The 25752-nt window shown below is 37.4% G+C and overlaps 2 protein-coding genes across 2 annotated transcripts; both read right to left on the minus strand.

Moving 5' to 3' along the window:
- Positions 1 to 8642: 8642 nt before the first annotated feature.
- Positions 8643 to 17045, minus strand: LOC134650405 (FAD synthase-like). Its single transcript, XM_063505361.1, has 6 exons — positions 16927 to 17045; positions 14658 to 14742; positions 12726 to 12895; positions 10867 to 11053; positions 10186 to 10307; positions 8643 to 8808 (listed from the first exon to the last, which is right to left on the minus strand). Exons 2-6 carry the CDS (start codon positions 14727 to 14729, stop codon positions 8643 to 8645), a joined length of 717 nt encoding a protein of 238 aa, XP_063361431.1. The 5' UTR covers positions 14730 to 14742; positions 16927 to 17045.
- Positions 15521 to 16933, minus strand: LOC134649997 (tRNA (guanine(37)-N1)-methyltransferase). The gene has a single exon (XM_063504810.1). It carries the CDS (start codon positions 16846 to 16848, stop codon positions 15553 to 15555), a length of 1296 nt encoding a protein of 431 aa, XP_063360880.1. The 5' UTR covers positions 16849 to 16933; the 3' UTR covers positions 15521 to 15552.
- Positions 17046 to 25752: the final 8707 nt, after the last annotated feature.

Below are 25752 nucleotides of genomic sequence, written 5' to 3' on the forward strand. Positions count from 1 at the left end.
TAAATATTACTTACCTATTAATACGAAGCGTAATTCGTTTAATACCTGAAAGTCTTAGTGTCTACACCTACTTTGTTGCCGTTCGTTCCGTCTATATGTGTGCGATTACGTGCTGTTCTCAATAATCAAGAAACAAGCCATAATCTTCAAGAATAAAATAACAGCAAGACCAGCATTTAGTAGTATTTTGATTTTCAGTAGTAGGAAAACAAACCCACTGCCGTATTCGAACTTCAAGATATTCACAAGAGACGACACGTACTACATCCTTTCTAGATACGTTATAGTTTAGATATCAACTAGTTCTCTTTTGCAGCGCAATTCGGGCAACCAATGTCACTTTTACGTTAGATACAGTTAGATATCTATTAGATGTGAATTGGATCTCTAAGTCATATCCTGTGGAAATCGTTCAAGAGTATCTCCAGAATCGCGCAAATGTCAAATTTGACAGGTTAGATCTTAAACATATCGTTATCGTATCCTGGTAATTTCTAAAAGATATCTATTTCAAAATCCGAATCGGGCCCACATTTGTTTTTGATTGCTGAAACTAAAATCAATCGCTGCTTTGTCGATGAATTTATCAATTTTGTTCGTTAAAATTGTTCGAGAAAAATGCTAACGGACGGAATAGTCCCTATGACGGAATTAGCCACATTGACCTTACATACATCTTATGAAACAAAGTCCCCCGGCGCGCCGGCCTAGGCGGCTCAATGTAAGTACAAAAATCTCATGTTTAGCATACTTATACTACACAAGTAATAATAACTACTTATTATGCAAATTTACTTAATACCTACCTACGTAGGTATTAAGTAAATTTGCATCGAACGCTGCTTAGCCAATAAATATCACATAAAAAGGTGTAATGTAAACTCTATATAGCGACACTCAAGGGACAGGACGTGTTTTGACGTCATAGAGTTTTCGTTATATAAAGAGAAATTAATAACTATAGCCAACAAATGTCGACGTTATAGGGAGTGAATCGTTATATCGAGTGACGCTATACGGAGTTTACACTGTATTGAACACATTCAGTGCCGAAAACCCGACTATCGGGTATTTTATGATTTCTTTCCCAAGCCGGACGACCCGATAGTCGCGATCGTGGTACTACAGCTTTATATGACGATTTTTTGTGGCCTGGCGCGGATGTCTTGTTTGGCTGGGTGGCAATGAATATGTTAAAAAAAAACAGTAAAGTCATTTTACGAATAATGATCATTGAAATTTAACTACTTATATTACGTCTGCAAATTCCACGACTAACTAGCTTACAAAAATATATAAAACCCAGATGCAAATGATTATAGAATGGATTGCAATCTAAGGTATATGTACCTATGTCTAATAAATAAATATTACTAAAATATATTCAAACACTTGGACGATTAATATAAAACTTCAAATTTAATTTCAATAAAGCTGCCTATCGTTGACACAAGTCATAAATGTAATGCTGTAGAATTATTTTAATAAAAACTTGTGTGATTTCAATACAAAATTGTTTTGCTAACAGCAACACTCCTAAACTTAGGTCGAATAGGTCCCTATGATAGTTGATTTTATATGGCGTGGCTGTCACGTAAAATGTTTGTAGATATTTTTTTGGAGTTTAGCACATTAATTTATTCAAAAAAGTAACGTTTAACCTTTTGAACGCCAATGACCGATATATACGCACCGCAGGTCCAACGCCAAAGACGTATTAATCGGTCATAGACCACAGAGCAACATAGACCTAGGTGCATATGCATAAAGTTCAATTTCAATTTTGACACTTCGGTGACGTGGCGTCTGAGAGACAGCTTTTGTGTTTGACGTCACGGCGTCGAAAAGGTTAAGTAATAAATAGTACATTATTGTCGAGGTTCGGAAGTAGCTACTTGCAGGCTGAGGATTCGTTTTAAACGGACGACCTTGGGAGTCCGTTTAATTGAATCCGAAGCCAGCAAGTAGCCTTCCAGCCGAGTCATATATAGTGCTTTTCTCAAAAATGGTGCAAGAAATAGAAATTATTTACCGGAGCAACGGTCTAATTATCACAGAAAAAAGTAAAACCATTGAAAATATTTGCTTTGCCGCCTTTAAAAAAAAAGACACTTCCGAACGTACGTCAAGAGAACAACATGTACAAAATTGTGCTCGTTAATATTATTGATATTTAGTGAAAGGAATTCCTAGAAACATTAAAATTCAAAACCAAAGTGAAGTTTAAAGTGGATATTAATCGAAAGTGACGATATGTAGGCTTAAAGTGTTTAAATAGTTTTGTTTTTGTGCACATAAACTAAGTGAAGATTACGCTAACTGCCAAGCTCTCCGACGGCATTAGCGCGATCATACGTCTCTGTCACACACACTGCATGACGTATCTAGCACGCCGCTCTAAGACATCCATCTTCGACCTACCGACTCACCTGCATTCAAAATAACCACCTCGTCCAACAAAACATTAATTAAAACTATAATACACTAGAATATACTAAGAAATCCAATATGAGGTGCATGGCTTGTCCGAATCCGATCACACATAACACAGATCTTTTGGTCTGTGTAGCCTGCAAAGGATTTTATCATTACTTGTGTACAAATATGACACAAGCGTACTATAGAGAACACTCACACGTACTGAAAATATCCTGGCGATGCCCAAATTGTGAAAATGTTACACGAAGGCGAAACAATGACGACACACCAGTACGCAATCGAAAAGTCTTACCAAACTTAGATGACACTACCATGTCTATAGACGATTTGTTAGACCTAAACGGCGATGAAAGCTCACACGGATCCTCCGACAACCCTTCAGTAAAAATATCACCTACCATCGCCCTGCCTACACAACACAATCAACATAACCAACAGTCCATCACACTAGATCAATTTAGAACTCTTCTGGAAACAAACAACAAAGCCATAGTAGCCGAGATGAAAGGAACAATAAAAAAAGAAATAAGTGATGCTATATATCAACTAAAACAAGAAATTACACAAAACTACAACACATTGTCAACACACCAAACAACCTTAAAACGAGAATTGCACAACACAAACACAAAAATAGATCAATTGGAAAAGGAAAACCAGAAGCTTCAATCGGAACTTCTTCAGCTCCAAACCAAATTAAAAGCACAACACGATTGCAATCATCACAGTGAACCAACAAAAACAATAATTCTTTACGGACTGGACGAACTTCACTCAGAAACGGAATCAGAATTATGCCACCGAGTGGATAACATGTTTTACGACTTTCTAAATATACATATAAATGGATATATCGAAGGAGCCAGCCGAGTAGGTAAAAAAGGTTACCGACGCCCGCTAAAAATAGATTTATTAAGTAAACGCATGTCAAACTACATACTACAAAATGCCTACTGCTTTAAAAATACAGGTTATGCTGTATCTGCATGGTTAGATACAAAATCTCTTGAAAAACGAAAATTACTACGAGATATTATGATACAAGCACGTCAAGAAGGCAAATACGCAACCATAAGAAATAACAAGCTATTTATTGAAGGAAAGGAACACATCATCCGCGAAGAAAAAACACAAGAACTAAACAAAACGCAAGAGACAACACCAAGCACAAGTACTTCACCGTCGCACACCCTACCAAAACAATCACCGCCGAGTGATAACAAAACACTTTGCAATGAGGAAAATAGTAACAACACCGACTCCTTTCGTGAATAAAATGACAATTCTGGTGCAAAACGTACAAAGCTTAAAAAACAAAAGCCATATTATAGAATCATTTTTACTTAGCAAAAATATACCAATAGCTTGTATATCAGAAACATGGATTGCCCAATATCAAAATAAATTAATCACATTTGACACATACGACTTTGCAGCGGAATTTAATCGTTGTTTACGTCAGGGAGGCGGTGTGGCGATTCTACTAAAACAAGGCATCGAGTTCGAGGAAAAAATAGATATCGCTGAACTGTCGAAAGAGTCTGTCTTCGAATGCTGCGCCATAGAAATTCCAAAACAAAGCATGTTATTAGTTAATATTTATCGGCCTGGTCCGCAAATTGAAATTTTTTTCGAACAATTAGACAAATTATTATGTATCATACATCAAAGACATAAAAACAAAAAAATTATGATAGTAGGGGACTTTAATATTAATATGTTGACTAATAACTCAACTAGCAGAAGACTTTTAGACACCATGTTATGTTACAATCTAAGACAAATTATCAAATCACCCACAAGAGACTCGAATAGCTCATCTTCCTGTATAGACCTCGTTTTCACAAACGAGATGAAATATAGCGTAGAAGTTCAAGATAATGGTATATCAGATCACAAAAGCATCCTGTTAACAATAGAAACACAAACAACACAGATAAAACCGAAACCATGGTTCGCACACAGCAGAATATTTAGTGAAAAAAACAAACAGTTATTCAAACAAGGGTTAAAGTCAATAAATTGGAATGATGTATTATCGGTAACAAATGACATAAACACAAATTTTCAAGAATTCCATAACTTACTACAAAACAATTTAAATAAATATATACCAATGAGAAGAATTAAATTATTGGCATCGACACAAAACAAAACGTGGTTAACAAAAGGCTTGCGGTTGTCATGCAAACATAAACGTCAACTGAAAACCTTTCTAAATTTATCAAAAAATGAAATCCTAAGCAATTACTATAAAAAATACGAAAAATTGTTAAAAAAATGTGTTAAAATCTCAAAAAAACTAAACTACTCATTCCAAATAAACAGATCTAACAATAAAACAAAAACGATGTGGACAGTTATAAACACTATTACACGCAAACATAAAGTTAGGCAACACAAGAACATGTCATTAAAAATAGGCGACTTAGTTGTAGAATCACCCCAACAAATCGTAAATATATTCAATGAGTACTTCGCATCAGTAGGTGGGTCATCGGCGCCCGCGCCGGGCACCGCTGCAGTGCGGTCACAGGCGCTCGGACGTCCCGTTATCTCTCCCGCCAGTAATTCTATTTACATTAGCCCAGTCAACGAAGATGAGGTAATTAAGTTAATGCAACAACTAAAAAATAAAAATAGTTGCGGCTGCGACGAAATCCCATCAAGTTTGTTAAAAATATGCGCAACTGAGTTGGTAACACCTTTAACGTGGCTAATTAATCAATCATTTGAAGAAGGTATAGTTCCAGATCTATTAAAAATATCTAAAATTAAACCGATTCTTAAACCAGGAGGTGCCGCAAACAACCCTAACCAATATCGTCCAATTGCGCTTTTGCCGACTGTGTCAAAAATTTTCGAAATGGCCATGTCAAATCGCATTTACAACTTCTTTGAAAAATATAAAATATTTGATAAAAACCAATACGGGTTTAGAAAAAATCACTCGACAACCTTAGCAGTTTATAACTACACAAAATACATTTTAGAAAAAATAAACACAAAACAATATGGTATCGGATTACTATTGGACATGACGAAGGCCTACGATAAAGTTTCCCATGAAATCCTGTTATCAAAATTGCACGACATGGGAATACGGGGTACCGCACATAAATGGTTTAAATCGTACCTGCAAAATCGGAAACAGGTTGTGCAAATAGATAACTACGATGACGGGGCCCGGGAGGTTACGGCGATCACCTCACAATTGCGGTCGACCACCTGCTCAATTCCGCAGGGCAGTGTGCTCGGATGTACCCTATTCTTGTCTTACATAAACGACTTGCCTAAAATATTGGACACAAATGTCAAGTGTGTTATGTTCGCGGATGACATTTCCCTGCTACTTAATGGTACGGATAGTATTGAATGTAACAATCAGCTTTGCCACACGCTCCGTACCGTTCAGAAGTGGCTCGAGGACCACAATTTAGAAATAAACTTAAAAAAAACCAAAATTATGCAGTTTAAACCCATCCAAAAGAAGTCCTTAGAGTTACAATTAAAAGTAAATAATAATGAAATTGAAGAGGTTAACGAATTTAAATTGCTAGGCATCACAATAGACTCCAGTTTAAACTGGAAAACGCACATTCAAAGTACCAAAACAAAAATAGCTAGATATACTTACGCGCTAAGCCTACTAAAATCTAACACAAATCTTGAATCTGCGTTGTCTGTGTATTTTGCGTATATCTACTCGAGTCTCCGTTATGGTGTGATCCTGTGGGGAGCTAGCGTAGACTCTTACCAACTTTTCATCATGCAAAAAAAATGCATCCGCATATTAGCTAATATCCACATTCCTAATAGCTCCCGCCCCCATTTTATAAAACTCAATCTGTTAACGCTACCCTCAATATTTATAATGGAAGCGGCCCTCTTTGTTCGAAACCACCCAGACCTATTCCCGATAAAACCGGAAACATCAAAAACTAGAAGCCAATATAAAAACAAATTACTCCTACCAAAAGCTAACTTAGCTATATTCAAAAATGGGCCACAATATAATTGTATTTCAATTTTCAATAAAATTCCGGATAGTATCAAACTTGAACCAAGTGACAAATTATTTAAAAATAAATTAAAAGACATGTTAATTCACAAATGCTACTACACACTTGAGGAGTTTTTAAATGATGAAATGCTGACGGAGTAAAATAGCACAAATATGTACCTACTTAAAATACGTCAAACTTAATTTGTTGTGACATGGAATTTTGAATTATTGCATGAAATGTTAATGTATGGAATGTTATTTAATTTTATCTTTTATTTAATTTTACCATGTTATTATTATTTGACTATTTCTTTTTTACACACTGATTACGATAGATATGTTATGAAATGTTTTATAGGTATTAGATAGTAAGCTAAATATTGTGTGCCCTAACAGGGTGTCATGAATTGACCAACTTAACTGTAACATCTTATTATGTAATTTATGTTCATGACTATGCAATAAATGAAATATGAAATATGAAATAAGAAGTGTATTTTTCTGCTCAAAATACGCCAACCTATTTGAGACACCTAAATAGTCGCGGTACCAATATTATAATAATACTTAAGTGCTGATCATCTGTTTGGCTGTTTAATTGGACCTATGTCTTCATTTGATATGGCCATTTCAACTTTTAAAAAATTTGGAACTTGTTAAATAATGGAATTTGTATGCAACATTGCAGTCCCGAAATCGAGACTGCAATGTTTCTAACTTTTTCATTTTTTGACTGACCATAAACTACGCACTTCGCGACCAATTTTTTAACCGGTAACGTCGACTTTGCCGTCCATTTTTGAGAAAATATAGGTATTTCTTCAATATTTTTTAAAATGAAGGCCAACCAAAAGAAACTGTCATAGAGAGTATATGGACCATCATTCGACATCGACAGTCATAGGCAGTGCCGGCCCGAGCCCTTGGTCAGAGTAGAGCGAAATCGGGTTTTGGCGGCCTTCGTTGAAGTTTTCAAGCGTATTTTGGACCCCCGCCACGCGTCTTTATTAAACTTTTTTTTTCTCATTAGCTATTTTGGCGCCCCCCTTGCCATTCGGCGCCTAGAGCGGCCGCTCCACTCGCTCTACCCTAGATCCGACCCTGGTCATAGGGACCATAATTCGACGCGAGAGTATATGCCTAAAATGGCTTTATTATTAGTAGAGAGCGGATTTGAAGTAGCGATCTCAATATTAATATGGATATGACTGGTATATATTTTTTTCTACACACAAAAATAATTTTTTTTTTTTAACTTATCGGAACAAAAAAGTAAAAACCTTTTTGGAAGCTTTTGTAAATATAGGACAACAATTATGATATAACACTTTAAACTCTCTCACTTTAAACACACACGGGTCTACCGCGATATAATTTCATTGATTTTAACTTTAATTCCGACGTTTCAGCTGAGTTGCACCAGCTGAAACGTCGGAATTTAAGGTAAAAACAATGAAATTAATATACCCGTATGTGTAATTAAACAATCATGATGATAATAAATAAATGTGTGTAGAAAAAATAATAAATTATACCAGTCATATCTATATTCATATTGAGATCGCTACTTCAAATCCGCTCTCTAATTATTAGACATAATAATATGTTTAAATAAATATGTAGTTAGTTAATAATAATAAGTTTGTATGTACGTACTAACATTCATTGTAAGATTAAAATGTGTCACTAACGAGATTGATCCTTAGTTGGTCTTAACTAAACGAAATTTAATTTAATGTTATAAACATTAAATTAAATTTTGCTTTTGATGTTCTATTGAGTCGATTCTGCGTGTCGGGTGGGACCCGACCGGCGCGCTCTCGGGTTACGTCTACAGGCCATTACAGACGGGATGATCAAATTGCCCAATTGAATTAGGAAATAAAATTGGCGACAATCTCATCTAGCGTCCACGCGTAATTTTTTTTCATCAATTTGAGTTTTATGGTGACATTCGAGCGCTCGAAATTAAAAAAAATCTAGCGTCTAAATTGGCATTCTTGCGTCCGCAACTCAAAATAATTAAATCGAATCAACTGGGATCGGCGAGCGAATTCCATTTTTGCGTCCACATCATCAGGATACGATCAGACAAATTAATCAGATGGGGCGAAATATTTTATTTTTGTGTCGGCCGGGTCGATGTGTATCTGTGGATGTATTTACGTGTATCTGTGGTTTCATATCGCTGTCATAATTATAGCTTCTCGTGTTTCCCATTGACTCCGTTAATCGTCTCGGGTGGGACCCGACCGGCGCGCTCTCGGGTTCCATCGGCGAGCTGCCAGGCGGGCCGGTAGCCCGAGTCGAGCGCTAGCGCCGGGTTCGGCCACGTGTTCAATGTGCTGCCTATTGATGTGTATCTGTGGATTAAAGTTAATATTGTGGATTAAGTTTTCTGAAATATTTTTTTCTCACTGCATACATTTGAGAATTTCTGTTTTGGTCGACTGGTAGAGAATGCCCAAGCCATTAAGTCCGCCATTTGTACTTACCATTATTGATAAAGGCAAAACGAACGAATTTCCCATTGGTTCGTTTTGGTTTTTATTATTCGTTACGGTAAAGGACATTTGCTGTGGTTCTTAATTAAAATTCGTTTAGCTACATCTTATCGAATTTCATAATTGGATTGGTTTTTGAATTATAATAAAACTATATTTTATTACGCTGTATTCGACGCCCAAAGATAAATAAATCACCCTGCCAACAAAGATGCAAAATTAGTGGGCCGTCACTCAAAGACAAAGTTTGCGCCGTAACAAAACAACTTAGCATCTAGCTTGAGTAAAAACTGTAATAAGTTTTTGGCAAAAATTTAATTTTTGGTACAAGCTTTTATCGCTGACTGTACTTTTCTTACGACAGACAACTATTACTCATCGAGACAATTCTAAAAACCCCTAACACAATTAGGTTGCGTTGTTTCATCACAGAGTTCCTATGGCCACCTCCTGTCTCCATCATCAGATCAGCTCGATGGTACCACAATATTGCATTGTCACCCGACTTACATGTGTATGCAAAATTTCAGCTCAATCGGAAACCGGGAAGTGGATCAAATTTAACTTGCAAGATTTGATTACAGACCGACAGACAAACAGACAACGGGACAGGTGAAACTAAATAAAAGCTTGTAAAAAGTGGCCAAGTGCGAGTCGGACTCGCCCATGAAGGGTTCCGTATTTAGGCGATTTATGACGTATTAAAAAAAAAACTACTTGCTAGATCTCGTTCAAACCAATTTTCGGTGGAAGTTTACATGGTAATGTACATCATATATTTTTTTTAGTTTTATCATTCTCTTATTTTAGAAGTTAGGGGGGGGGGGGACACACATTTTACCACTTTGGAAGTCTCTCTCGCGCAAACTATTCAGTTTAGAAAAAAATGATATTAGAAACTTCAATATCATTTTTGAAGACCTATCCATAGATACCCCACACGTATGGGTTTGATGAAAAAAAAAATTTTGAGTTTCAGTTCGAAGTATGGGGAACCCCAAAAATTTATTGTTTTTTTCTATTTTTGTGTGAAAATCTTAATGCGGTTCACAGAATACATCTACTTACCAAGTTTCAACAGTATAGTTCTTATAGTTTCGGAGAAAAGTGGCTGTGACATACGGACGGACAGACAGACGGACAGACAGACGGACAGACAGACATGACGAATCTATAAGGGTTCCGTTTTTTGCCATTTGGCTACGGAACCCTAAAAAGTCCTTGGAGCGAACATACCCCTGATCGTAGAGGCTGCAGTACGGCACCTGCCGCGCCAGGATATAGCTCCATATCTGGTGGTACGACCAATTCAGCAGCGGAGACACGCGCATTATTTGGGGCCAGGTGGCATCAGTTTTCTGCAATACAGAGGACAAAATTGTACCATCGTCCACACGGTTAACTCATAATTCGTAGTTAAACCTTATTATATCGACGTAAGGTCCAGCGATGGTCCGTAAATACAGTAAAAAAAGAAAAAGAAACAGTGAACTGAAATAGACTAAAACGTCTACTTTGCCTAACTTTTGTGTAGCTCGGCGAGACCGCGACATGGTGGAGGTGCTGGGATCAAAAATGTCATACGTCGATAGTTTTAGTGTAATCCTTATAATTCCCCTGATATACTGGGCATAACATCTGAGGAGAAAAGGAATCGATAGAGGGGAGTAATTCCTGGAGATAAATTTTACATGTGATGTATTTCCCCCCTCCCCTCCGCTGGGCCTTCAGCGCCCCACCTGAGTTCCATCCGCTGGCAACGCCCTCGCCTCAGGCATGTCAAATATTTATGTGAAAAATGTTAACGACTTTTACGCGAACGAAGTCGCAAGCAGTGGCTAGTAAACAGTTTAAGATATGTCTCACGAAAGTTTAATCTCAATCAGTGGCTAGCCTTACTAGTAAAATAATATTTACCTGCATAAATTGCAAATCTTGACTATACGGGTCGGTCCGCCTCGTGCCCATGAGACAGGCTGTTAGCCTACTGTCTTCGTCCACAATCCTTTGCAAGGTGCTTTTTAACTCGCCTTCGGCTACCTCCAGTGTGATCCCGTAGTGGACTTCCACTTGCTTCACGAAAGCTTCTAGTTCTCTAAATGGACTGGAAAGCAAAAGAGGATTGTTTAGGCCAAGGCTTAAGAGCCAACAGGAGCTAAGATTTAAATATTTTAGGTAAATATACCCGTCTCGCTAACGGAAGCGGCTCCTAAAACTAGTGCGATAAGGACAAGGCGAAAAATCCTGCGTAAAAATCTCAAAAATCGAGGTTTCGTACTCGACTGTTTCCTCCTCCAAAACTTAACCAATCGTAACCAAATTTGGAAATCTAAATGATAATGACATTATCTGTGTTGGACCGTTTTGCTTTTTTGACTAATTGATATCAGTTTTGAATAGCACGCCTCTCATTGCGGCATAGTCAATTAGGCCATTTTGGCCATTTTTGAAGGGCTCTAGCGCCTTAAAAAACAAAAATATCAAAAAAAGCAAAACGGTCCGACACAAATATTGACAATATTAATCTGTGTTGAAAAAATCATTGCTCTAGCTTCAAAACCCACGGAGGAAACAGTCGAGTACGTTTGTATGGAGAAATGACCACTCCTGTTGGCTCTTAAAGGGGCCCACTGATTAACAGTCCGCCAGACGATATCGGCCTGTCAGTTAGGACAAAAAGTTGACAGTTCCGAACAACTGACAGGCCGATATCGTCCGGCGGACTGGTAATCAGTGGGCCCCTTAACATATTAAGTGCCGTCGGGTTTTCGGGTATCTTATGATTTCGTTCCCAGGCCGGACAACCCGTGGCCTATTTTATAAAGCTACAAGTTACAATTTAATTTACAAGTCTCGTTCTAACACATAGGGTTAGAAAGAGACTTCCGCTTGTAAATTGTAACTTGTAGCTTTATAAAATAGGCCACCGATAGTCGGGATCGTGGTACTACAGCTTTATATGCTGAAATTGTTGTGGCCTGACGCGGATGTCTTGTTTGGCTGGGTGGCAATGAATGTATTAAATTAAATGTGACCGATCTCATGTGACGTATTTCACATAATTTTATTCAAATCTCATGACAAATCTACCTATCCAATAAAATATAAAGTGGAAACGAGCGCGAAAAGCGATGTTCCACCTGACTAGGAACATATAAAAAGTAAATTTACTCGAACGAATTCGTACAGTAATATACAATTAATAATAATAAAATTACTAAATATGTAAAAAAAATCTCTTCTACGTAAGGATTGTTCTACAGCACGTGTAAACTTTTTTATCTAAACAAACTTAATCGAGTGTACCTAATTCAATTACACACGCACAGTCTCTGCATTTACGTTTATATCTATGTATGAATAAATTACTTAAAGATTAAACCTTATTAGTCATTGCCTGTGGACATTATGTATACCTATAGGTATAGTCACGTTCCGTGATTGTTACGCCATTTAGGGTCCTAGCTAAATTGGTTGTTCCATACGTACGCCATGGAATGTCTAATTTAGCTAGAACCCTAAATGGCGTAACAATCACGGAGCGTGACTGTACAAGGCGGTTTCTGAGCGGTGGTCAACTTTCGTCTTAATACATTCAGTGCCGAAAACCCGACTCGGGTATTTTATGATTTCGTTCCCAGGCCGGACGACCCGATAGTCGGGATCGTGGTACTACAGCTTTATATGACGAAATTTTTGTGGCCTGGCGCGGATGTCTTGTTTGGCTGGATGGCAATGAATGTGTTAAAGCGTGTGAGAATTTATGCTAAAATTACCTGTTAGTCCTTATGTACAGCACCTTAAGATTCTTTATCACAGATTTGTCTTTGTATATGTCGGTCAGCACATTGAGGGCTATGTCCAGGAGCACGGTGCAGTCCTTACCGCCGTTGAAGGACAGGAACACTTCGTCGGTTTTGTATTGCTTGAAGCATTTTCGTAGTACCTGAAGATATACATAACGTCACAATAAAAATATAAAAAAAAATGACAAAATCAAGTACAGATAGGTGGTAGAAGTCTTCTGAGCTAGGTCAGCTAGGTAAAGACCTGTGTTACAGAAGTCAGTGTCCTCACCCAGACAATAGAAACTGTATAGGAAACAGGAAATAATACATTATGGCTTATTAAATAAAATTACATATTCTTTAGTGTTCCGTACAAAACTTTGTTCACGGAACACTTATGGGATCACTTCGGTCTTGCAAATCAGTTAAATCGTTTTTCTCAGAGACCGTTTGACGTAGATATTTAAAAATTGGAACAGTTGTAGCAGTTACCACCACTAATATTTTAATAATAAAGACATTATCGTGGACATGTTACAATCTACTTTTCGAAATATTAAAATTAAGTGAATACCTAGGTATTACCTTACACACACCTACGTTAAGTAAGTCTTATTTTGGTGGGGCGAGAATTTCTAATTTCAGTGCAGCAGTCGTGTTTTTAACCCTTTGAATGCCAAAGACGTCAACTGACGCGTGCGGCTACAGACCAATATCAACCTTCGTGCATTCCAACAAGGTTCACGATGACGCGCACGATAGGCATAGCGTTCAGACGTTTATTGATAGTTCTTGAGAGTAGGTACAGAAAACTAGATTACGTTAAAATAGTAATCAGATTTCCGCCTTAAAGATTAAAGAGAATTACGAAATTTGCGATAAATCGATAATTATAGCAAGTAACAAATCCTTGGCCTTCGTAACAATTGTATTTTGTGCAAGTCACAATACGTAGCTAGGGACTAAATATAAATATGTAAGTAATATTTATTGCCTATTGGTAAGTATACGTATTGCCTACAATGCGATTTTACCCAGGGTTAGAAATTATCCAGATAATTATAGTCTTTGATCATTATCGCGATAATTATCCCAGGTATCATGGTGCTATATTTATTTTCTTTGAATTCTTTGATAGTAAAAAATAATTATTGGGGCGTTTTTAGGGTTCCGTAGCCAAATGGCAAAAAACGGAACCCTTATAGATTCGTCATGTCTGTCTGTCTGTCTGTCCGTCTGTCTGTCCGTCCGTATGTCACAGCCACTTTTCTCCGAAACTATAAGAACTATACTGTTGAAACTTGGTAAGTAGATGTATTCTGTAAACCGCATTAAGATTTTTACACAAAAATAGAAAAAAACAATAAATTTTTGGGGTTCCCCATACTTCGAACTGAAACTCAAAAATTTTTTTTTCGTCAGACCCATACGTGTGGGGTATCTATGGATAGGTCTTCAAAAATGATATTGAGGTTTCTAATATCATTTTTTTCTAAACTGAATAGTTTGCGCGAGAGACACTTCCAAAATGGTAAAATATGTGTCCCCCCCCCTGTAACTTCTAAAATAAGAGAATGATAAAACTAAAAAAAATATATGATGTACATTACCATGTAAACTTCCACCGAAAATTGGTTTGAACGAGATCTAGTAAGTAGTTTTTTTTATACGTCATAAATCGCCTAAATACGGAACCCTTCATGGGCGAGTCCGACTCGCACTTGGCCGCTTTTTTATATTTTAGGTTTAAAATTTTAGGTTATTATCAAATTGATAATTATCAGGCATAAAAATCACGATAATTATCCTTTTGAACCCTGATTTTACCCACAACGGCACCCGCGCCAGCTAGCGGATGCCCTAAATAATGTATTCAAATCAAAAGATATGTAAGGTACCTATGTCTCTAACTGTACCAACCTGTTCAGATTCCTCCAAGACATCTGCAAAGTCCGGGAGCTCCACACACACGTCCTTACCCTTCTGCGGCATCTCGCACACTACACTGAAAATATACACCATAGGCACAGCTGAATAATCCTATAATTATATACCTACAACTATACATCATTTTGTGTCATTTGACTTTGAACCTTGAGTACAAAACCGAAAGTCTACTGTCAGAATGTCACTAAAATTATAGCTTACATATTAAATAGAAGACTATTAGTGACAATTCATAATGATCATTCATTAATATACAAAAAGTATCTTGACAAGCTCACGTCGGGCCTACGGCATTATGAGAAAAAAGTTAATACCTAATTATGAGTAGATTAAAAGTATGTAAGTATAAAAGAATAAAGTACCTATCTGCTATCTACTGTATACATACACGCATGCTTTGTTGGTTATGTTTAATCAGCTGATAAGTATGTTAATTAGGTACAATTAATTAAATGTACTCTGCAAATAAAGACTGAAGGTTCTTTGAAAGTACACATATTTTAGAAAATTTAAGGAACACTCTAAGGAATAAGGGCTCTTATAATAGTATTTAAGAAAAATAAATTTAAAGCTGCGTCTTTTACTATTTAAATTAAATTACTTTACGCTACCTAAACCCACTTTCAGTCACACATTATTTTTTCATCATAAATTATCTCTACAAATGGTCTCAGTCTCCAATAAATATTTTGATTTATCATACATTGTTATTGAAATGATGATCAAATAAAAAACACATTACAATAAAACATTTATTCAAATACTCTTAAATGTTAACAGAACAATAATTCAAGAATCTGATTTCTTAGAAAATATGATGAACTTTACAGTTTATTAAAGTCCATTAACACAAGTTTATTTAAATGCACTATTCATTTTCTAGACAAAGTTTTTTCTTAGGTGGTTCACTGACACTGTCACTAACACTAAATAGAACTTTCTTACCGAGTCGGAAAGTGACTCTTATCATCTCCTTCTTTGGTGATACATTCCTTACATCATAAAGATCTATTATGTCATCTGTTATATCATAACCTATGTTCTCAATGACCATAGTTTTTGCTGCCAAAACATCCTCGCCTGGGGCAAAACAATACACATACACAATTATTTCAAAGTCCAATTTTACAACAAGACTCTGATCTTCAATTAAACCATTGAAGTATTTCAAAAACTCAACAGCTATGGCTGGCAAATTCATTGTTATATGTACCTTTGCTCCCTTTTCTAACTTTTCCTTACCTATACAATAATCTGTAATGTATTCTTTGAAATTATTCAAAATAAAATCCTTCCCATCCAAATTATAGGACTTGAAAAAACTCGAATTAAGTTTATTTAACTTGGCATTATGGTTTAACCATTTAAAGGAGTCAGGATTCAAATCATTAGCAAACACTTTGCATTTTTTCTTCACTGCGGGTATGGCAAATGGGCCTACGCCACAGAATACATCAAACAACACATCTCCAGGCCTCAAAAAGCCTAGGATCCTTTCATGTTCTTTTCCAAGACGAGAATTCCAGTAAACTTTGGAAAAATTAAACATAAAGTTGCACTGGTTTTCTTTAATGGTCACAATAAAATCTTCTTCCCCGGCAATGACTTCCATACTGAAGTTCCGGTAGGTGTTGTCAATGATGCTGCTCTTATTCACCACAGTGCGGCAACTCTTAATCTTGTCTACGAGCACTTGTCCTATAAGCGAACGGTACTCCAATAGATGATCCTTCAAATTTAGATGAATGATGTGCCCAACTTGGGTGAAACCGCTGACTATATCTTCATTTTCTGGCAACACAGCCTTGAAAATTGTGCCATACGACCAGTTCTCATACGATAACTGAATATCTTTCAACTCAAAGTTATTTTCAATGACTCCAACTTCTAACAGTCCCTGGCGATGACTTTCAGCGATGTCAATATACATACTGATCTTGTCAGGATTAAAGAAGATGCATTTAAGCTTATCACTGTCGTTCTGAACAGGTTTAAAGTTTTCTAATTTGAGGAAGTAATCCTTGCAATTTGGTGTGATTTTTGACAACTTTTCTGCTGGAACTTTCAACACGGGTATTTGGATCTTGCGAATGAATTTTCCACGTTCTAATATTTTCATACCCCGGACGCCAAGCGGCGTCAATATTGTTGGCGCGGTGGACATCGTTCGATAAAATACTACTAAAAGAGTGTGAGCAAGTCATCCCATTCGAAATCAAAACGAAGACAACTTCATACTAACCTATATGTTGGAGGTCAGAGTGCATTTGTTCCAAACTTCAGGCAGTGGCAGGTATTATAGGTTTTTTTAACACTTTTCTGTTATAAAAATGATTGCTGATAAATCCACCGTGGAATTTGTAGACTTAGAGAAAATATCAAACGTTTCAATTTCTATGATGCAATAGACGTCTTGTCAATGTGACTTTGACTTTTGTTTTTGGCATTTGATGCTACGTTTCGTTGCACGTGCACGGTAGAATAATGCTACAGGCTTCTAGAGTCAGAGGGCCTACCGCGAACCACGTTCGACGTGTTACCTCCCTGTCACACTTACGTACGAATTTACAAGTGCGACAGAGAGGCAACACGTCGAACGTGGTTCGCGGTAGGCGCTCAGACCGAGAAAAGTCTGCAGCGATTTTGATAGCCCACGCAGTGCAATTGTCATTTTAAACGTCAAACTTCTATGAATTTATGACGTGTAAATAACACTTGCACTGCGTGGGCTATCAGAATCGCTGCAGACTTTTCTTGGTCCAACTCTACATGGTCCACGAGCCAGGCGCAAATTTCGTCAGTCATCGCCTCCCGGGTGAAAACTCGTATACTGGTTAACGGCCATATATGATGAACCCTCGTGGACGTCAGCTGCCGCTACGTTGGTGGGTTGAGGAATGGCAGCCACCGAAACACGTAAAAAAAAAATTTTTTTTTCAGTCATCGCCTCCCGTTTGATACTTAGTCAGATGAAAGTTTAGGTGCTATTGTTAATAAAAACAATCGTCAGCCGGTTGTATCGCGGTGGAATCACCGTCAGCTGTACACATGAACATGTAAAAAAATTTTTTTTTTCAGTCATCGCCTCCCGCTTGATACTTTGTCAGATGATAGTTTAGGTGCTATTGTTAATAAAAAAACTCGTCAGCCGGTTGTATCGCGGTGGAATCACCGTCAGCTGGTCACATGAACATGTAAAAAAAAATTTTTTTTTCAGTCATCGCCTCCCGCTTGATATTTTGTCAGATGATAGTTTAGGTGCTATTGTTAATAAAACAAATCGTCAGCCGGTTGTATCGCGGTGGAATCACCGTCAGCTGGTCACATGAACATGTAAAAAAAAAATATTTTTTCAGTCATCGCCTCCCGCTTGATACTTTGTCAGATGATAGATTAGGTGATATTGTTAATAAAAAAAATCGTCAGCCGGTTGTATCGCGGTGGAATCACCGTCAGCTGGTCACATGAATTTATAAAGCAAATAAATAAATACAATCTAAAATTTAAAATAATTGGTTTCAGTCATCGCCTCCCGTTTGATACTTTGCCAGATGATAGTTTAGGTGCTATTATTAATAAAAAGAATCGTCAGCCGGTTGTATCGCGGTGGAATCACCGTCAGCTGGTCACATGAACATGTAAAAAAAAATTTTTTTTTCAGTCATCGCCTCCCGCTTGATACTTTGTCAGATGATAGTTTAGGTGCTATTGTTAATAAAACAAATCGTCAGCCGGTTGTATCGCGGTGGAATCACCGTCAGCTGGTCACATGAACATGTAAAAAAAAAATATTTTTTCAGTCATCGCCTCCCGCTTGATACTTTGTCAGATGATAGTTTAGGTGCTATTATTAATAAAAAGAATCGTCAGCTGGTTGTATCGCGGTGGAATCACCGTCAGCTGGTCACATGAACATGTAAAAAAAATATATTTTTTCAGTCTCAATTTTTGTAGCGTAAATAATGTAATGCCAGCAATTTCACCGTTGCGCTTCGACGAATACAGACAGGTACCTTCAAATTAGCTAAATTGACTGTTGCAATTGCTTACCTACAGCGTCCTACAATACTAAAACATATAGGTAGGAATCGTTATAAGTAGATATATTTATCGAGCATTTATTTCCGTCAGTAGTAAAAAGCGGCAAATTTAGAAACTAGGCGCGAAAGGTTGTCGTCCCATAGAAATTTGGAATTTCGTGCCTTTTTCTACTGACAAAGTTGTTTGACAGACTACATAGGTATATATTTTGACGACCGGTGTGGCCTAGTGGGTAGTGACCCTGCCTGTGAAGCCGCGGTCCTGGGTTCGAATCCCAGTAAGGGCATTTATTTGTGTGATGAGCACAGATATTTGTTCCTGAGTCATGGTTGTTTTCTATGTATTTAAGTACTCGTATTTGTACATTATATACAGGGTGCCCAGTAATTAATGGATAACCATCTAACCACCAATAGGGCTCCTTAGGCTGGTCCAGAAAATGCACTTATAGGTCTAGTAAAAGTTTCGTGGTTTTCGAGATAATCGAACTTTTCTGTCTTTTTTATTTAATAGCTATAGCACCATACTTCAAATTTAGAAAAGTGTGATTATCTCGATAACCACGAAACTTTTACTAGACCTATAAGTGCATTTTCTGGACCAGCCTATGGTGCCCTGTCGGTGGTTATGGTCCACGAGCCAGGCGCAAATTTCGTCAGTCATCGCCTCCCGGGTGAAAACTCGTATACTGGTTAACGGCCATATATGATGAACCCTCGTGGACGTCAGCTGCCGCTACGTTGGTGGGTTGAGGAATGGCAGCCACCGAAACACGTAAAAAAAAAATTTTTTTTCAGTCATCGCCTCCCGTTTGATACTTAGTCAGATGAAAGTTTAGGTGCTATTGTTAATAAAAACAATCGTCAGCCGGTTGTATCGCGGTGGAATCACCGTCAGCTGTACACATGAACATGTAAAAAAAAAATTTTTTTTCAGTCATCGCCTCCCGCTTGATACTTTGTCAGATGATAGTTTAGGTGCTATTGTTAATAAAACAAATCGTCAGCCGGTTGTATCGCGGTGGAATCACCGTCAGCTGGTCACATAAACATGTAAAAAAAAAATTTTTTTTCAGTCATCGCCTCCCGCTTGATATTTTGTCAGATGATAGTTTAGGTGCTATTGTTAATAAAACAAATCGTCAGCCGGTTGTATCGCGGTGGAATCACCGTCAGCTGGTCACATGAACATGTAAAAAAAAAATATTTTTTCAGTCATCGCCTCCCGCTTGATACTTTGTCAGATGATAGTTTAGGTGATATTGTTAATAAAAAAAATCGTCAGCCGGTTGTATCGCGGTGGAATCACCGTCAGCTGGTCACATGAATTTATAAAACAAATAAATAAATACAATCTAAAATTTAAAATAATTGGTTTCAGTCATCGCCTCCCATTTGATACTTTGCCAGATGATAGTTTAGGTGCTATTATTAATAAAAAGAATCGTCAGCCGGTTGTATCGCGGTGGAATCACCGTCAGCTGATCACATGAACATGTAAAAAAATTTTTTTTTTTAGTCATCGCCTCCCGCTTGATACTTTGTCAGATGATAGTTTAGGTGCTATTGTTAATAAAACAAATCGTCAGCCGGTTGTGTCGCGGTGGAATCACCGTCAGCTGGTCACATGAACATGTAAAAAAAAATATTTTTTCAGTCATCGCCTCCCGCTTGATACTTTGTCAGATGATAGTTTAGGTGCTATTATTAATAAAAAGAATCGTCAGCCGGTTGTATCGCGGTGGAATCACCGTCAGCTGGTCACATGAACATGTAAAAAAAAAATATTTTTTCAGTCATCGCCTCCCGCTTGATACTTCGTCGGATGATAGTTTAGGTGCTATTGTTAATAAAAGAGATCGTCAGCCGGTTGTATCGCGGTGGAATCACCGTCAGCTGGTCACATGAACATTTTTTTTACATGTTCATGTGACCAGCTGACGGTGATTCCACCGCGATACAACCGGCTGACGATTATTTTTATTAACAATAGCACCTAAACTATCATCTGACAAAGTATCAAGCGGGAGGCGATGACTGAAAAAAAAAATTTTTTTTACATGTTCATGTGACCAGCTGACGGTGATTCCACCGCGATACAACCGGCTGACGATTTTTTTTATTAACAATAGCACCTAAACTATCATCTGACAAAGTATCAAGCGGGAGGCGATGACTGAAAAAAAAATTTTTTTTTACATGTTCATGTGACCAGCTGACGGTGATTCCACCGCGATACAACCGGCTGACGATGTTTTTTATTAACAATAGCACCTAAACTATCATCTGACAAAGTATCAAGCGGGAGGCGATGACTGAAAAAAAAATTTTTTTTTACATGTTCATGTGACCAGCTGACGGTGTTTCCACCGCGATACAACCGGCTGACGATTTTTTTTATTAACAATAGCACCTGAACTATCATCTGGCAAAGTATCAAACGGGAGGCGATGACTGAAAATATTTTTTTTTTTTACGTGTTTCGGTTGCTGCCATTCCTCAACCCACCAACGGAGCGGCAGCTGACGTCCACGAGGATTCATCATACGTAGCCGTTAACCATTATAGGAGTTATCGCCTGGGAGGCGATTGGTCATGGAAACCTGTTCGTGGCTCGCGGTCTATTAGAAGGTTATCCATTATAATTACTGGGCACCCTGTATATCGGTGCTGAGTACCCACAACACAAGCTTTCTTGAGCGTACCGTGGGGCTTAGTCAATTTGTGTAATAATGTCCTATAATATTTATTTATTTATTTATTTATATACTCGTAGTTATTTCGTCGTGTTTACTAGCGCGATCCACTAATTTCTTGTAGGTACTGAATTAAGGTTTCAGATCATGCATTCCTTAAACTGTAGGTACCTATATCTAGTATCTACATCTGCGGGGAATTTAGCCAAACGCTCGAATGTAGCGAACTCGAACTTTGTCAAAGTCCCGTAAAGCACCCAACCATTATTTTCACTTTGCCGCCGAGAACTTTGAACTCTGCCCCTGAGTGCAATACAAATATTTAGGATAGTCCTAGTAGATTTACAGGATTACGACTTCAACTACCGAGCGACCACGACTTAGTCCATTTTTTTTATTTATAGTTAGTCAAACCAATTGGTCAGTAAATAGAAACAAAAAAAACTATACTGTTCCTGTTATTTTGGGCGCTAGTACTAGTGAACTAGTGTAAGACAATGATAGTATGATTCTCTCAGTCTATGTTTGAAATGAGACAGTCCCTTGACAAACTACCTATACATATAAGCTTTTGATATGTGTTTTGAGTAAGTTTTACATACTTTACTTTACTTGTATTTGGTTGTATTTAACAAACTGTATTAAATAATTTCAAGCAGTCAAGATACTTAGAGTTAGACCAAAAGTTAGTCTCCAACGATTTCGATAGCACATTTAATTTCATAGAAGATTGACGTTTAAAATAACACTTGCACTGCGTGTGCTATCAAAATCGTTGCCAATATACTGCAAATATTGCATTCACTGTACCTAGCGCCGAGAAAGCTATTGATAATGATGTTAATAAAGCGGTCAGCACACGCAGTGATATAGGTATCTTAGCTGTGGGGATAGCAAATGTTCCTGACGTTTTGTGCATTTACAGCTAAGTGACTAATCAAGTAAATAACAAAGAAGGACGGATTCAACAGCGCCGAGCGAGATAGCGGAGCGGTGCCAGGGTCGTCTTATGGCTCCTCTACACGATGGGCCGACGCCGGCCACTCCTAGGGACGCATTTATGCGTTAGAGGGAGCAAGTAATATTGCTATCTCATTCTACCGCATGGCTGCGTCCCTTGGAGTGGCCGGCGTTGGCCCATCGTGTAGAGGAGCCATTAAACAGTCTTAAACTATGCTGTGGCCCCGGGCACATATGAATTTGGGGCCCTTTTGGAAAATAAAGAAAGCTAATGAAACTATTATTTTTTCTACTAGGATCTTCTATTTATTATGGGTAATCAAATATACTGTTACTGTCTGACCTTGGGGGCCCCCTCAGGATGGGGGCCCTGAGCACGGGCCCCGTGTGCCCTTATATGGTAAAGACGGTACTGAGCGGTGCGTGAGGAAAATCCACCAATCGCCGATATCTTCGCACAGCTCTTATGGATGCTCGCTGATGAGCCGATTTTTATTTTTTCGTTAGAGTTTGATTCAATTTGGTAAGTTTGGAGACCTCCTTATGTTGGGCGCAATAAACACGAAAGCCCAATTTGGAAAAAAAGTCCGTTGAGTTACGAAAATCTGTACGTTTGCGTAACTCAGGGGAAGATATGCGGACCATGCGGTGAAATTACACTAAAATTGTACAGAGTAGGAGAAGGAACTCTATCTATTCAGCAAAATCGAAATCGTCGAAATCTGACGAAAGAAACGAAAGAGCACACGCCCAAGGGGCCTATTTGACTCGATAAAGTAACAAGTGTAGCCTGATGTGGCTACTAAATGTCCATACTAAGTGTAAGGGTCTGTTTCACAAAGTCTGAGTAAAGTGTTGGATAGCTAATTAACAAATAAATTAACTGCCAGATAAAACTTCCTGATAAAATAGTTCCTGTTTCACAAACGTCTACCCATTAAGTTTATGTGCCAGTTTGCTACTTTTAAGTTACAGATGGCAACATCGCACTTTGACGTTTCGATTTACGGAACATGTGAGAGCATATAAAAAAAAATTAAATTCATCACTCTGAAAAGTATTAAAAGTGCATCTTTTATGCATTATTTTGTGTTACGTATTGATATACTTTAAATGCATATCCTGTAACAATTATAATGATCCGAAAATATTATTTTAGAAATCACTAATTTTTATGTGGAACGAAACGTAATTCAAATGTCAAAGAAAAAAAAAACGCGTGCTTGGTTGGGTTTGTTTTGTCGTTGTGTTAATTATTTTGCTGGCCTAGTTTTTCATAGTTTTGCGTAGTTTTGCAAAGACAACAATGTCTCAAAAACGTGAGAGGAGCATTAATTTCACGCGAGAGGAGGTTGACATTTTAATCAAACTGGTCGAAGTCAATAAACACATTCTTGAAAATAAGAAGAGTGATGCTGTAACCTGGGGCCATCAATGGCGCCAATAAGCCTTGGAAATCTTGCTATCTCGTAAAAGTCTCCTTGTAATTTAGCAATATCGTCTGGGAACTTGACGAACTGTGGTCGTAATTGTGCGATTGCTTGTGACACGACATTCACAATCCGACAAGCTGATGCCTTACTCACACCAGAAAAATCGCCAACTACGTTCAGAAAACTTCCAGTTGCATAATATCGCAATGTCAAAAGTAGTCGATCCATAGATGATATAGCATAATTCCTGAAACAATGATTTATTCATGTACTTACCTAACTAATGTTAGTAGTTGGTCGGTGGTACTACAAAACAATAGCCCTCGCGGCCATACATAAAATATGGCCGCGATTCTTTTAATAAACGAGATGGAGGTACAGTCAGTGTAAAACTATGGGTCATGCAGTCATGTATAGGCGAATTAACAGCTACCTATGAGACATATTTTTGTGTAACTTGTGTGCAACCATATTTTTACACTTGACTGTAAGTACCTATTAGAAATACTGTGGGTAGTATAGTAGATAGACATTTTAGTACCTTTCTGTAGTAGAAGAGATTTTGTCCTGAATTAATGAATGGACATAGTACACGGTATCTTTATTAAAGCGAAATCGAACCCTGAATTCTTCATCATTAAATGTCTCCATGTGATTAGAACGTTGTCGATACACGGGATCTCTGGGTGGTTCCATTAAGCGATCAAAAAAATCATTTAATTCGTCGTCTGAAAACTCATTAGATAGATTCATTTTTAGTATTTTTCGATTTCACGACATACAAAACTTTTTAAATCGATCTATCAAATAACTTAAACCGCCATAAAAATTCCTTATCTGATAGGTGATCTAACCTATAATTTACTTAGCACTTTATTTACCAGTTAAGCTTATTTGAAGATTGTGAAACGCCAACGATGACTTTATTCGCCAGATAAGTGGCAAGTAGCTTATTCAGGACTTTACTTGGACATTGTGAAACAGGCCCTAAGTGTGACATACCGCGTCACACATCGAATAGCCTCTCAATTAATCTAGATTGCGCTTTATTTAATGGAATAGTTACACAAAAATAAACTAAACGAAAACGGAACATTTAAACAGCGCATAATTTTCATGTGCATGCATGTTGACATTCACAATCGGCTGAACATTGAATTGTTTTTAAAAATATATTTTCACGTGCGCGTAAATAATGGACTTTCAGCTCTGAATAGGGTTGCCATATGTGTAAGGTCAATGAGGGCATTTCCGTCATACTTTTTTATAAGTTCACTTTGGCTGGTCATAACTACGATGATATTTAATTTTTAATAAACCTGATGACTGTAATAGATTAAGCGTTTATTTAGCTATATAAAGGTACTCATATTAAATTGCTAGTACTGCTGGTTATTTAAATATGATTTTTTTTAAAGACATGTCAGTTGACGGATTTTCCCTAGGGTTTGGGGCATTTCCGTCAACCAACGATTTTTCTTGGATCGTGACGTATTACAAACATATACGTCAAGTAAACAAATACCACTATACTCTTAATCGAAACTAAACCTTAGCGAACTCAATTTAAAGTTAATTTTAGATTTTATTGCCAAATATATTTTTTGGGGCAATTCCGTCCTATTTTTAAATTCAGGGGTATTGAACATTTTTAAAAACTTTAAAAATAATATCTACTTTTTAATTTTAAATATGTAATACAGCACAGATATAGGTTGATCTACGAAAGGTACGACGAATTTATATGATAAATTTTACAATTCAGTAAGAATATCGCATCACCTCTCATGAATATGAGTTACACTTAAGTGAGTCAAATCAAAAAAGGTTGGCAATATATGAAATAGGGAAATTCCGGCACATGACGATTTTTCCCTTTTCGTAATTGACGGATTTGTCCACTCGCTAATTTTGTAAACACAAATTTTAACCACCCATA

This window comes from Cydia amplana, chromosome 8 (assembly GCF_948474715.1).
Source record: "Cydia amplana chromosome 8, ilCydAmpl1.1, whole genome shotgun sequence".
In the NCBI taxonomy this organism is placed as follows: domain Eukaryota; kingdom Metazoa; phylum Arthropoda; class Insecta; order Lepidoptera; family Tortricidae; genus Cydia; species Cydia amplana.

What these genes read in the sequence shown, in the direction of transcription:
- LOC134650405 (XM_063505361.1), bottom strand. Translation starts at nt 14,729, where the DNA reads ATGCCGCAGAAGGGTAAGGACGTGTGTGTGGAGCTCCCGGACTTTGCA. An exon ending in AAGATTTGCAATTTATGCAG is followed by an intron (nt 10,308 to 10,866) that starts GTAAATATTATT and finishes TCTGTATTGCAG; the next exon opens with AAAACTGATGCCACCTGGCC. An exon ending in TGCAGCCTCTACGATCAGGG is followed by an intron (nt 8,809 to 10,185) that starts GTATGTTCGCTC and finishes TTTAATCCACAG; the next exon opens with ATACACATCAATAGGCAGCA.
- LOC134649997 (XM_063504810.1), bottom strand. Translation starts at nt 16,848, where the DNA reads ATGTCCACCGCGCCAACAATATTGACGCCGCTTGGCGTCCGGGGTATG.